Genomic DNA, 14312 nt, shown 5'->3' on the forward strand with positions numbered 1-14312 from the left:
AGCTTTCAGTCTTACTGCCTACTAAGTTACTATATAACTAAGCAAGGAGGGTAACCCTTACGCTTTTGCCAATATTTTTCTAATACTAATTTGATTACAATGTGAGGAACAGAATTCTGGCGAGGAGGAGGGCACAGTAACTATCTTGACTTCAGTCTTTGGCCCTGACCTGAGAAGTGGCACAGTTTCCTTACTCAGTAATTCTTTTTTCCATGCTGTTTACAGTTGTAGCTGTCTTGTACTTCCTGCCTCAGCATGTCTTCTCCAATGCTATCCTAGGGCAGGAAGCTCTTCAGGACAGGGGCTGTTTATGCTCCACTACCTAACGGGACCCTGGTTTCTCACAGGCAATCCCAGGTAATTATCACAATCGGAATATCTGCATGCCTACAGCAGGATTAACTACATCTCTGTGAGAGTACATTATGTATTTGATGTAAATCCTGCTTAGAATGTGCCTAAGCACTTATGCTATGTAAGTGTGTTTTCAGAGATAGAGGTATGCGTGTCAGTATGCATACACAACCACAGGCATATAAACAGCGGGGAAAAAAACAAACAAAAAACCCAGTAGGAAATATACTCGAATTCTTTTTTCCAGTTTTGGATAAAAGGGTGGGTTTTGTCAAAGAGGAGTGTACTTGATAGCTGTTCTAACATTGGCACCAGTGTTTTACACACAAACGATGCATTTTACAAAGAGCTTTTGATGAAGTAGTCTCTAAAATCACGCCTAAACCCCTATAGTCATCATCTGCATCATGATCAGCCATTGCAGCTCAGCTGTAGAGTGTCCCTAGGAAATGAGCGCTGGGGAGAACAGTCTGGGTGCATGTATGTGTATACGTGAACAGAAGCACCTTTTGAAGTACATGGTGTTAATAAACCCCCCCCTGATTTTCAGCTCCCACTTCTCTGATCAGAATATGAATTAGGCTACAGAGAATAGCCAAACAACAGAAGGCACAGTTGGGAAGAACTGTATTATTCTTACCATACCCGTTCTCAATTTCATCTTGCTAGTGTGAGATACACGTGTCGGACCATCATAGTGACAGCCTAAAACAAAACATGACAGGTAAGTAATGCTTTGGGGTGCATATGCTGCCAAGGATTTGTTTTTGCAATTTTCTAAAAATTTATAATGGGAAGAAATCACCTCTTTAGGGGATTCCTTGCATCCTCCTGCTTTTGCACACGTGTTAAATCCAGTTTGCATAATTATTCCCACATGTAACCCGTTCTCCTAAATCAGCAATAGTGAATCTATTTTCTGATTCTTGTAAAATAAGGAAAGACATTTAAACAAGTTCTGCAAAAAGGGAGGATTCTCTTTGTAGAGTTTTAGAAGTTCTTTACATTTGTCATTGCATACTTAAATGCTTAGTGTACTTCTTGAGGCCTTTGTGCTTGGCTTGTTCTCAGCTTATGGCCTCTCTGTAGTTTTCTGTTTCTAAGTGTTGTTACTCTTAACACGAGTATAGCTTTAGGAATGCTCAGGGTCTACCTGAAAGGAAAAATTAAAGGCTTTTCTCCCTCTGAGTACTGGACAAAGAAGTAGAGCCTTTTGTTTCCATTTCTCTCCGGCTTACCTACTGTTCTTTAAAGTTTGATACTGGTTTTAGCTGGCTACACTAACCTGGTGTTTTATTATTGGTCTTGCACTTTGGAGGTTGTGATCTATATGAATTTAGCACTTGAGGGGAATAAAAAGGAAAGGTAACTACTCTGGAAACTAAAGTACTGGTTTTGGTGAGAGTTGGTGCAACTTGGGCAGGTTTCCCAAGTGAAGAAGGAAACCTGAGGGCACTGGAAATCATGAAGAATATTTGAAAACCACCAATAACCTGCTCAGGTAAATTGTTGTACGTGGCAGTTGGGGTACTTTTAACTTCCGAGGGAGCATAGATTTTTGTGATGTGGTATCTACAGTATTGTTTCCCAGATGATCCAGATTCACTCAGAAGACTGAGAAGTGTAGAAAGATGAGAACATTCTTTTGCAGTATAGCAATGTCGGGGCATTATGTGAAACTGTACCTGGACAAGAAATAGGAAGCCTCATTCCTGTTGTCTTAGAAATCCCTATGCTTTGTTTGGGGGGGGGGGGTAGCCAACAGCATCTTGTTAGGCAGGAAGAAGGACTTTTTCAGGTGTTGCACGTGCCTGTAAGATTTGCGATGCCAGCTTATTTTGGTGTAAGTCATATTCAGGTGTTCTGGAGATTTTACTCTTTAAACAATAACTCTCCAGAACGGTGGATGTAATGAGGAGAAAAGGAAATATAATCAACAGTGCTTTATAGGAGATTTTTCATCTAAGCTGAAATAAAATGTTGGCTTCAATTTGTTTCCGTTGTTATGCTACGTATTTGGAAGAAATACATCTTCATATTGCTGCAGTCTTTTTCCAAATACTTGCATTCTTTATTTAGATACAAATCTTTTATATGAATTGCTGATGTGGGCAGTATTTTACCCCACTGAGCTATTTATCTCAGTATTATTATTAAACATAATGAGAGAAAATATACAAACCAAGCCAACAGAAAGAAGGGGACCTGGCTTCTGAGCATGGCAAACATCGAATGCCCACGGCAACCAATGTATTCTGCAGGAGGTGTGGATGCTCAGCTGTGCTGAAGAAGGAATTCTTTGTTATCTGCTGAGAAGTTGGGTTTCTGTTGACTTTTACTAGCTCCTCACCTGTTCCTTGCAGGCATGGCAGATATCTTTTAGAAAAGTGCAGAGTTGGTACAGTCTTTATTCATCTGCAGCTTGTTCTCTGAGGTCTTTGCCATCTTTGCTTTCTTCACCCCTGCTACAAAAAACCCAACCCTGATACAGTGATTCTGCCTGTGGGGTGAGAGATATGGGTAGGAGGAGCAAACAGCCTGTGCAAAAGGCAGTCTTAAATGTTGATTACTAGGTTTGATGTGAGAATGCATTTTACCATTTTGGTGATTCCAAATACACTGGATTCCTTCCCTGCTTGCTCATTTTCTATAGATGACACCACAACATAATAAATGTGTTCCCCTTAGTGTCACAGCAGCTCTTTGGTAGCAACTGCTCAAATGGAAAAGTGATACCAGAAAAAGTGCTTTTTGTTTGGCTTTTGGTTGTCTTGCAGTGATATATGTGTGTTTGAAATGGGAGATGATTAGTGCTGTGAACCCAGCAAGCTCAGAAGGCCGTCAACTGGGAGGTTGGGGAAGAAGCATGATGAGAATGCATATTTTCCCCAGTAGACTTAGAACTGCTGTAGGAACATGTCAGGCTAATCTCTTCTTCACCCTGGTGCTTTCAAAAGTGGGTTTTAAGAGGCTGAGATGTGGGAGTGAGTAGTAGAGAGACATCCCTTTTGGTGGTTCTCCTTGTGAGTCTTATCTGTTCTGTGGGAATAAGAAATTGCTTTTTGACTAGTTAAACACAGACCAGAGACTGTGTATCAATCACCAGTATTTGGGAATCACTTATATTTATCTTTTGGTGGCTTTTAGAATCAGATCACAAGTGGCAAGACATATCCAAATCTCCAGTGCTGTAAATACCTTTCTGCTGTGTACACTGTAACAAACCTGCTTTTAATCGGATTAGGTCAAGCCATTAATTTTTTCTTATAATGTCTTTCCTGCAGTTTTTCAATTCCTTACTCATCATACAAAAATAACCTTTTCAACAGCAATAGAAATGATCCTTTTGTGTCTGGAAAGTAACTCAAAAGCCATGTGCTGCTTCTCACTTGTTTTTGACCACAGGTCAGTTTAAAATACATATTTACCCTCAGAGAAGTGTATTATGGCTTTAAACTTGGAGCATTGTCCATGACAGGTTTGGAAGAACTTGACTTTAAAATAAAATGCTTGCAATTCAAGATGATATTGTGCATAAGAACACAGTGTTACTTTCTGGTGGGCCCTCAGAGGCTTAATAAGTAGCATTACTTTTGGATAAACACATTTAGCAGCAAGCTTTCTACTCACTCCTTCGGCCACAGCACCCATCCTCTTGTACATTCTCCCTGGTGCTTGGGAAATGTGAGCAGCGTATCTAAGAAGTTTAATCTTCTCATTGACTGTTACCCATCCCAATTTTTCAATGTTGTTAGGTATCGACTTTCCTTTGTCAGAACAGGCTCCTCTGTAACAAGCTGTAACTTCTAGTGTGCAAGAAAGGTCATATTTGGTCTTGTGCACGTGTGCATTTGTGGTGTTTTGGGGGTTTCTTATTCAAAAGTGCTTCACTAGCGTTGGTAAAGGTGACTAAATGAGATGATACAAAGAGCTACTCGGTGACCACATAGGCAGAGCATGGAAGCAATTAAACTCTTGTTTTGCACCTTCGGAGAACTTGTAATATAGCTCAAGAGAGAAGCTTTTACCTTCAGCGAGACCCCATAGGTCTTGGCATAGGTGGGAAGGGGACAGAGTTCGGATGGTGCTGTGCTCCACACACCAGGGAGGGGTCTGGTCCAAAGATTTTTTGTGGTACTAAGCATGAACCTGTTATGCTCCTGCCAAGGGGGCTGCAGCTGCTTCATCCTGTATTGAAGGCTGAGACCTACCTAGAAAGACGGTCTGGGTCCCGTGACACCTCCTGACTCAACCTGGATCTAGAATGGGTGTTTCCCCTTTGAGAACAGTTTAATTTATTGTGTTTCTTGAGAACATTGTTTTCTTAGTATACTTTCTGCAAGGTACTTTCTGTATTTCCATTATTTCATGATTGTTTTTTCCCCAGGGATGAGGGAGGGAAAGGCAAAGAGAGTGCTTTGTGAAGATGAGGAACAGCAATGACTTGTAAGCCGATGCTAGTTTAATTGTGAAAGCTGCTGCTGACAAGCCTGTCTTTTTGCTAGATATATGATTTTCTTCAAGTTATTGATCTCTAAGGGGAGTCTCACATCCTCCCCCCTTTTTCGCTCCCATGAAGGGCTGCGAACTGCACTCGTTGGAGTGGAAACCGGGATATTATTGGATTGATTCAACGTGCAGGTGTGTGTCAAGTCCAGTCAGCCACAGTATCTATTGGCAAACGTTCCTTGTGCCAGTGGTAGCTTGCACTTGGGTTCTCCCCTCAAATGGAAGAGCGGGGCCATAACCAGGGCTCTTAAATACAGCTTAGAAATCAAGCACTTCCATCAATCGCAACAAAGGAACCAGGCTGGTTAGAAAGTGAAAAGGGAGGAAAATGGGGATGAGTGTGGGAATATGTGAATAGTTCTTCACCTTCCCCCAGCCCAATAGGCCTTGGAAGACTTGACTATGTAGCACTGCTGTCATGCCTAAGAGGAGTTGTATCTAAGGTGGTGTATGCCTGGTTCTCTTCAGTAGCTCAATGTCTTTAAGCCTGTCCTTCATACTTTAAGAAGATGAATCACTAAACTAGAAAAAGAGATTTGCTTTGGTAATACTGTTGTTACTAGAATGCCATGAAAGAAGCAACTTTCTTAAGGAGAAAAGACCTGTTACTCTATACTTAACTGTCCAGCTCGAATATCCTGTCTCTCATGGTCATAAACAGCAAGTGCTTGAAGAACAGCAGAACAAATACTTTCACTTGTCCTTCTTAAAGCCATGAGAGTGCCTCTGAACCAACAATGCAGTTGGATTGCTCTGTTTAACAGTGACTAGAGGATCTGTCCACCTTAGCTTACTCCCTTTTGGTTCCATGTAACTCCCTTTTGGTTCCTTAGTTATGGTGTGCAGAGTCTGGAAAAAAATGCACCTTTCAGTTAATTTGAAACCTGACGCCTCCCTTGCTGTCCCTCCTCTTTTCCCTTTGCTTCTGTGAGAAATAGTGAATTCATCATTGAATTAATGAATGGTTTGAAACAATTTGGGACGCTCAGAGGTACTCACATGATCTTCAGAACAAGGAGAGAGCATTCTCACCCATGCACAAAGAAAACCTCTAATACTCAAAATGGTCTATGGACGTGTGGGTTCCCCCATACTTGTATATGAGCTTGTGGAATCAAAGAGCTCTGTTGGGGAGAAGCAGACTGCTATCCAAAAAAGGGCTGATCATATTTCTGTGTTCATTCTCTGAAAAGCTCAGAGTACCACTGGAGGCTAGTGCCTGTCTGCTGTTCCCCGCAGGAGGATGGAACAAGGCATCAATCCCAAACTGGTCCATTTGCTTTGGTTTTAAGAATTTAATCCAAGAACATATCTGTATATCAGCTTATCAGATTTTATAGAGGTTCTCTGTTGAAATTTCTTTGTTTCCTCCTTTGGCTATATGCATGTGTGTTTTATACATGTATGTATATATGTGTGTTTATGTATACATGTATGAATATATAGAATTTACTGTATATAAAACTAAGAAAAAACTAGGTTTAGTGAAGGAAGGAATGTGACTGTGAATTTTAAGCCATGACAGCCAAGAAATTCAAAATTACGCTTCCTGCAGCAACCATAATTTGTCTGTGCCGGTCATAAATACCAAAGTGTAAATCTAGGAGCATACATACTAATACAGGAAACTTCATTATGTGCAAGGGGGCTAAGTTGCAGTTGTAAATTTGCAAATTTGAATTTCATGCCTGTTACGTGTTTAAATTTCCTATGATAACATTGAATTAATGCAGTTTCCCCATGGAATATATTAAAAAAGGCTCAGCTATTTCAGGACTGTAGCTTTCCTTTCAGTGAGAATGTGACATTGCATTAAAGCTGTATAGTTTATGTACATTATTCTCCAAAACATGGGCAGTGCAGGACAGTTAAAGCTTGGCAGCCATGACGCTGCAGATCTCCTGTTTTTCTGACACAGGCTGATGATGGCAGTAAAGCATGGCTCGTTTCTTAATAGCTTGCCTGCTGTGGGATCGCTAACCCAGTCTTCAGTACATGTCATTGTTACCCTTCTGTTTGTGTCACTGCTGTCAAAATACAAGCTTTTTCCTCCACCATGTTTGTCACTCATTGGTTGTGTCCCCCAGCCTGCAGCCAGCCACAGGAAGGGAACCCAGTGAACAGGCAAAGCACAAAACTTATCCTGTCCCTTCAGCATGTTACAGTCATGGGTACTAACAGCTGGGGAAGTGTTCAGGCATTTTTTTCTTTGGTTTTGTTTCTTTTTTTTCCCCCTAATGCTAGATATGTGTGAGAAGTCCAAAGGTTCATCCTGTTTTTTGGAACTTGGGCAAAGAAGAGCTGTGGCCTTGTGCCGGCTTACTCAGCTGGTTGTCCTACAGAGGAGGAGCCTTCTGCCATGTGTTGTGTTCTCTCTCCTGTGAGCTGTGGGATACCTGCATCCAGGCTAGCTGATGATCCTTTGCTCTATGTGGAGAAACAGAGACTACTCTTAATGGTGGCCACTTGATTCCTGCTGCCAAGGTATCCAGAGCAGTGCCCTGGTGTGACACCGCGCACAGAGCCCAACTATTTTCTATTTTATTCTGACAGATGAGTGATGGTAGGTCCTGTTGCTGCTTAACACAGCTGCCTCAAACCGCCACAGTCCTTCATCTAGCATATATTAGCAGCTATGGTGGTCTGTGAACTGCAGTGGTGGAGGACCAGACACATATTTGGGGCTGTAATCCCTGACAGAAAGGTAGGGCAAGGGGGTGGGGATGAGGACTGCCCTAAACCAGCGGAGTTCTTTGCTAGCACAAACCCACATAGACTCACAGCCCTAATTTTCAGTGATGGGATTCCTCAGGTGCATCTAGGCATGTGCTGGGATGGCTGGCAGAGCAGTGTGCAGCACTGGTGTCCACTCATCTCTATACTGAAGTTAACATCCTGAGAAGGGAAAAGCTTGCATTTTTAGTAAATACTTGGCGTATTTATTAACCGGAGGAGGAAGTGTGACTAATGACTAGTAAACATGTATCATTGAGAGTGGATCATCATAAGCTTCCATTTTATTAGTTAAAAAAAAATATAGCAATTCAGTAGTCCTAAATGCTTCACCTTGGGTGATTGAAAAATGCGATGTCATTATTTGCAATATTCCCTACAATGCGGGCTCAGCGGAGTCCTACAGATAGTGTAATTACTGGGAAAGCATTCTTGTTTTCTGAGGCTGTTGAAAAATGTCAGAGAGTGCACTGCAGTGTTTGAAATGTAAAGTAAACAGAAGATTTAAAGTAGCACAGTGGTGACAAAGCTCTGATGGGACCAAAGAAGTGGTGCAGAGTTGTCTGTGTGTCGGCAATGCTGTCTGCCGGGCCTGGATGGCGCCTGGTAGAAACACTTTGCACATAGGATCAGCTCTACCTTTTCCTAATCCTCTTTTCAGAGGAAAAAGGTGGTCAGGCAGTGGAAGGTGGGTTGGCAGGGCCTGCTGTCTTGGGCAGTGTGCTGGAAGTCCACGGAATCACAGAACATTAGGAGTTGGCAGGGACCTGGAAAGATCATCTAATCCAACCACCCTGCCAGAGCAGGATCACCTAGACTAAATCACACAGGAACACATCCAGGCGGGTTTGGAATGTCTCCAGAGAAGGAGACTCCACAACCTCTCTGGGCAGCCTGTGCCAGGGCTCCGTCACCCTCACAGTAAAAAAGTTTCTCTTTATATTCACATGGAACTTCCTATGCTTGTACCCTCTGCCCCTTGTCCTATCACTGGCCATCACTGAGAAGAGCCTGGCTCCATCCTCCTGATTCTCACCCTTTACATACTTATAAACATTATAAGGTCACCTCTCAGTCTCCTCGTCTCCAAGCTAAACAGGCCCAGCTCCCTCAGCCTCTCTTCACAGGGAAGGTGTTCCACTCCCTTAATCATCTTAGTGGCCCTGTGCTGGACTCTTTCAAGGAGTCCAGGCTAACACAAAGACAGGAGAGCCAGATGGTGTGCTGTTAGCTTCTCCAAGCACTGTGTCAGAGCACACCAAAGTTAGGAGGAGGAGGTAGCTGGAAGTGGTGGCTGAGGGTGTCAGCAGAGTGGAAAATGTGGTGAGAATCACACACTGCTCTGAAGAAGGACCTCTAAGATGTCTATAAATTCATAAGGAAAGAGTCTTTTGGGCTGCTGCTTGCCTTGAACCTGGAGAGGGGTCAGTGTCAATGGTCTTTGATCTTCTCAGTTGTTAAGGGGCAGAAGAGTTTAAGGAAGGACAACACTGATGGCAACAGGATCTGCTGGACCACAAGTATGTTTTTTGCTGGTGTGACTGAATACAAAATTAGTAACTTCATTTTCACCTGCCAGCTGGAGACTCTTGTCCTATTGTCTTCACATTTTAGAGGTAGCTAATAAACAATTATGTAGCTCATGTAGCTCTACAACAAACAGATCGATATGTTTGAGAACTAGGAATTTTATCCTTATAGTAACTTTAGTGTTGATAGAATACTTACTGCCTTGATATTGACTGCAGCCAGGTGGTGAAGGGACAGTATAATAGGGAATTATTGCCTTGTCTTTTACCATAAAAGATTTTTCTGCATTATAAGGCTCTGAAAAAAACTTAGCACCTCATAATAAAAAAAGTTACACTTACTGTTTTTAAGCATTTGTCTTTCCAGTCTGTGTAATAATGTCCTGGTTCTGTCCAGACCAGAGTCAACCTACCCAAGCAGCCAGCCCAGGTGAGTTGAGTCAGCTCAGGCTGTTTCCACACCACCTGACATAATTCCCCCATAAAAGGGGCTGGTTGGGGAGGAGTATGGGCTGGGTGTCTCTAGGACAGTCTGAGTGTGGTTGGGTCGGTCTGTCTGTCCAGCCATCCATCCTTGTGTTGGGTAGCACTCTAATCATGAGGTCAGTAAGGTACTTTGTGTTAAGGGGGTTTGAGGGGCTGGGATAGCGCTAGAGCACAGGACTTCTAATCCTAAGGGGGGGCTCAAAGGGCTGGGCTAGTGATAGAGCATAGGACTTCTAATTGTAAAGTCATGAGTTCAAGCCCCAATTTGGGCACTGAGATGAGGACTGTTGCCCTGGAGCTGCACCGAATGGCCCCTCTCCAGCTAGCCCCTTTTAACTGCTCAGAATGGTAGAAGCAACCACCAGCTGGCTAGAAACTTATCCTGTGCCCCATGCCACTGCCTAGAACACCATCCTGGGTCCCAGGCTAACTCAGCTAACCTGTGCTGGCTGTTTGTGAAAGTTGACTCTGGCCTGGACAGAACCAGGATAAATACACTCATGTGTTCACACACAAAATTACAACAGTTCTGTACCTAAACTAGTAACACCATGGGTTGAGTCAAAGAAGCAGTTTTCTTATAGTCTTGGCAATCCAGGAGGGCCAAACCATATAGTTTATTACATCCTTGAGTAACTTGGCTCACGTGGAATTTGGTAACACTGATAACATAAGTCAGGCTGTTCCAGGTACCTTTGCAAGGTCTGACACGCTGGGTCCTTGTGTACATCTCTCTTTAACTGGGGGTAAAAAAAGAGTGCTGATTTCCTGTGCCTGACAAAATCCTGCTGCTACTGAACATGATAGCAAGTACTCGCTCACTATGAATTGTGGGCGCTCTGCAGGACTTAGAATATTACTGACTTGTTTGAATATGTAATTATTTTTCTTTAGTGTCCTTGTACGAATGGAAATGAAAGAAGGCAGCTGCCCAAATGGAGTGGTGGTCATGCTTAAGCTCATGAGCCAGATCTTCTAGATGAATTATTAAACGTCATGAAACTAGGAGTTCAGTGAGTTTTAGATTAGTCCCCACAAACTTTTAAGTGTGTTTAGTACATTGTTAAGATACAGCTGTGGTAAATACAGCGGTACTAGACAGGTGTGCGGTGAGAATGTAGGTGTCTACTGCAGGACTATAGTTTTATTTGCCTTAGCACACGTGTCAGATACTTCTCAGTGAACAATCTCCAGCATTTGCCAATGTGACTTTTGTATATCAGAGACATTTACATTTCATTCATTAGTGTTTCATCAAAAGCTCTTGCGTGAGGGCTTCATTCTGTGAAAAATTTTTGAGTTTGCTGTACAGAATATGAATTCATTTTGCAAGTTTATTCCTTTAACACATTGAATAATCATTTGTGATTCACAGTTTTATTCATTGGGAGGGTTATTAATTTAAAACTTGCACTGCATTCCTTATCAGGTATTTAATGACTGGTTTACATTGTACAGCGTAGTATTTGTGTAAACCAGCATGTTGAAATTTGCCTTTTAAACAGGTTTAATGCTTTAGCAGGTATTCACTTAGGATTTCACAGTTTGTCATCAAACATTCCCAGGCAAGGAATAATTTTTGAGTGAGATAATATACTGTATGTATATTACATATATTATATGGATAATATACTGTATGGGCCGGAAGAATCCCAGACACAGATACAGACTGGGAGAAGAGCTTATTGAGAGTAGCCCTGCTGAGAAGGACTTGGGGATTGTGGTGGATGAGAAACTTAACATGAACCAGTAGTGTGCTCTTGCAGCTTGTAGGGCTAATGGTATCCTGGGCTCCATCAGGAGAGGGGTGGCCAGCAGGGACAGGGAGGTGATTGTCCCTCTCTACTCTGCTCTCGTGAGGTCCCATCTGGAGTACTGTGTCCAGATCTGGGGCCCCCAATACAAGAAGGATATGGAACTGTTGGAGAGGGTTCAGAGGAAGGCCACAAGGATGATTAGAGGGCTGGAGCACCTGCCCTACAAAGAGAGGCTGAGGGAGCTGGGCTTGTTCAGCTTGGAGAAGAGAAGGCTGCGGGGGGACCTCATTGCAGCCTTCCAGTACCTGAAGGGAGCTTATAGGCAGGAGGGGATTCAACTTTTTAAAAGAGCAGATAATGGCAGGACACGGGGGAATGGACTAAAGCTAAAGGAGGGAAGGTTTAGATTAGATATTAGGGGGAAGTTCTTTACAGAGAGAGTGGTGAGGTGCTGGAACAGGCTGCCCAGAGAAGTAGTAGATTCCCCGTCCCTGGAGGTGTTCAAGGCCAGGTTGGATGGGGCCCTGGGCAGCCTTGTGTAGATCCAGGCCTGGAGGTTGGTGTCCCTGCCTGTGGCAGGGGGGTTGGAGCTCTATGATCCTTAAGGTCCCTTCCAACCCAGACCATTCTATGATTCTATGTACCCATCAGCTGTCACATACATATAGGCAAAATTAGAAAAGATGTTTACTCCTGCAGACCCCAAGAATCTTGTGCAAATGTTCTTATTTCAACTGCAGCACATTAATAGAAGGCACAAGTAAGATACTGCATGATCTTGAGGGCATGAAAGAAGAACATTACCATTAGCTTTTCTTTGGGGAGGGGGAAACATCTCAGCAAAGACAAGATCTCAAACTCACTGACTCCAGAGAAGTTTCATCAAACTTGAAAAATTAATGATTGTATTGTTTTCCTTCTCTTCCTGTTTTGCAAATAACAAGTTTCACTGTTCTGACCACAAGATGAGATCTTTCTGTCTGCAGCAAAGATTCCCCTTATGTTTAAGAGTCTATTGTGGTACTTGTGGAATTACTAATTATGCTAACAGCAATACTTTTTTTTGTAGTTGTAGATGTTTGGACGTCTACAAAAACCACTGGGAAGTCATCTTTCTAAGCCAAATTGTGTTTCTTCTTATAACCTTTTAATAAGTGGGTGCCTATCAATAAAACTTTCTTAAAAATTGGACACTACAAATAGCAAACATATAATGCTACATAAGAATGATATAAAATAAATATAAATTTTATACATGATGTAATACCATTTTTTGAATCTGTGAAAAAAGCTTTTAAAAAGTATAACTCTACCCCGTGAATAATTATGTTAAAATATTCTCTTACTCTTAAAATGGCTCTGATCCAAAAGTCTGCTCGGGCTCTAAAATACTGCTTTTTAGTAAACAAACCAAGATGGGTTTTTTTGGAATGAATGAATCAAAGTGGTTATGAGGTGATCTTTAAACGACCTTTCCTAGTATAGAATCTTGCATCTCAGTTGTTTACGAAGTCAGTTTGCACTTCAAAAAGCATTTCAGAAAGCTTCTAAAATGTGTGCTGCATGTGTTATACAAGTTCAAATCAATTGTAGATATACCTACCAAGTCCAGGCACTTATAAATGTATGTCTTTTAATTTCTTTTAGCCACTTAGCAGATACCCACCTTTGATCAATGACATCTCCTTTTGGCTGCCTTCTGAGACATACTCTGAGAATGATTTCTATGATTTGGCTCGAACCGTCGGCGGAGACCTGATAGAAAAGGTTGTCCTATTGGATGAATTTACCCATCCACAGTAAGTAAAACTTCTAAAACATTTTTCCTGTGGTCAGAGTATAAGTATTTAAAAGTATCTTCCAACCTAAGTGATTCTGAGATTCTATTTCAGTTCTGTATCCCAAGAAATTATTGATTCTTACAGTGTTTGCATCTTTCGTTTTTTTACATCCAAAACATTTTTGCAACCGTTTCAAGAATAAATATTTTTACTTAAAAAACTTTATCTTATATTTCAGTTTTGTGCTAGTATTGAGCTCCTGGGATTCAGATTGCAGTCACAACCCCTACTTATTGTTAATCACGGCAGCAATGAACAACTGCCTTCTTCAATGCATCTGCCAGTGCGTGACACTCTTACCCATAACCTGTCTGCTCTTCTAGCCCCCATCATTGCTGAGGAACCTGTGGTTGGTGCCTCCTCATCCTTTCCTTTTCTGCAGTCCTGTCTCACTAGTAGAGTGTTAATATGAATGTCAGGATTAATAATTTGTTGGTGTTCAAAAGGGAGAAAAAATAGACTTGGTTCCTTTCTTTCTGCTACTTAGTTATGTTGTTGGACAATCTCTCAGGCTTCAGGATGTCTTCTTATGGATACAGCAGCAGTGACAAGGCCATTGGGCATGCAGGTTTCTTGTCCGACTGACTATCAGTTGTTGCAAAAGCTGACAAGTATTGGCTCTTACAAATGCAGAGTTTTTCACTTTGCTTTTTCCAAATCAAGAAGTAAACATATTGTTGGCTATCCAGCTTTCTAAAACTGGATTTTAAAAGAATTTCTCCTCTTTGAGACTTTTTTTGGGTGCTGTAGAAAGGCACCACAGTGGTTTTGGGAGATGATAGCAAAATGCATCATGTTCTGCTCTGACATCTATGGGGGTGGTGGTGATTGGATTTTTTTCTTTTTTTCTTTCTACAGCCAGGTATTTGACCCTATTGTTCTTTTGAATTTGATGTGTGTTACAGACCAGATGGATAGATTGATGGATAGATTCTTCTATGACTTAGTTTTAGTAGTGGCTCAGTGGATTAATTCTGGGTTTTTCCTCCTTTTTACCCTTTTTGTGTGGTGTTCTATGAGACTGTTTCTGCTGTGTGAAGAAATAAAAATGCCCATGGAATTTGTGTGGGCATCTGAAAGCTTTGAGTTACCAGTTCTTGAGC

At 41.9% G+C, this 14312-nt stretch overlaps 1 protein-coding gene across 3 annotated transcripts in view; it reads left to right on the forward strand.

Annotated features, from left to right (window-relative positions):
* FARS2 (phenylalanyl-tRNA synthetase 2, mitochondrial) overlaps window positions 1-14312 on the forward strand; it is a 248058-nt gene that overhangs the window by 155092 nt on the left and 78654 nt on the right. For 2 of the 3 annotated variants that reach the window (XM_084280386.1, XM_084280384.1), the window contains exons 6-7: window positions 9523-9555; window positions 13016-13167. In XM_084280386.1, coding sequence (XP_084136512.1) covers window positions 9523-9555; window positions 13016-13167 — 185 coding nt within the window. The remainder of the gene's footprint in view (window positions 1-9522; window positions 9556-13015; window positions 13168-14312) is intronic. The other variant, XM_084280385.1, reaches the window with a different exon arrangement.

This window comes from Gallinula chloropus (assembly GCF_964237585.1).
Source record: "Gallinula chloropus genome assembly, chromosome: 2".
Taxonomy (NCBI): domain Eukaryota; kingdom Metazoa; phylum Chordata; class Aves; order Gruiformes; family Rallidae; genus Gallinula; species Gallinula chloropus.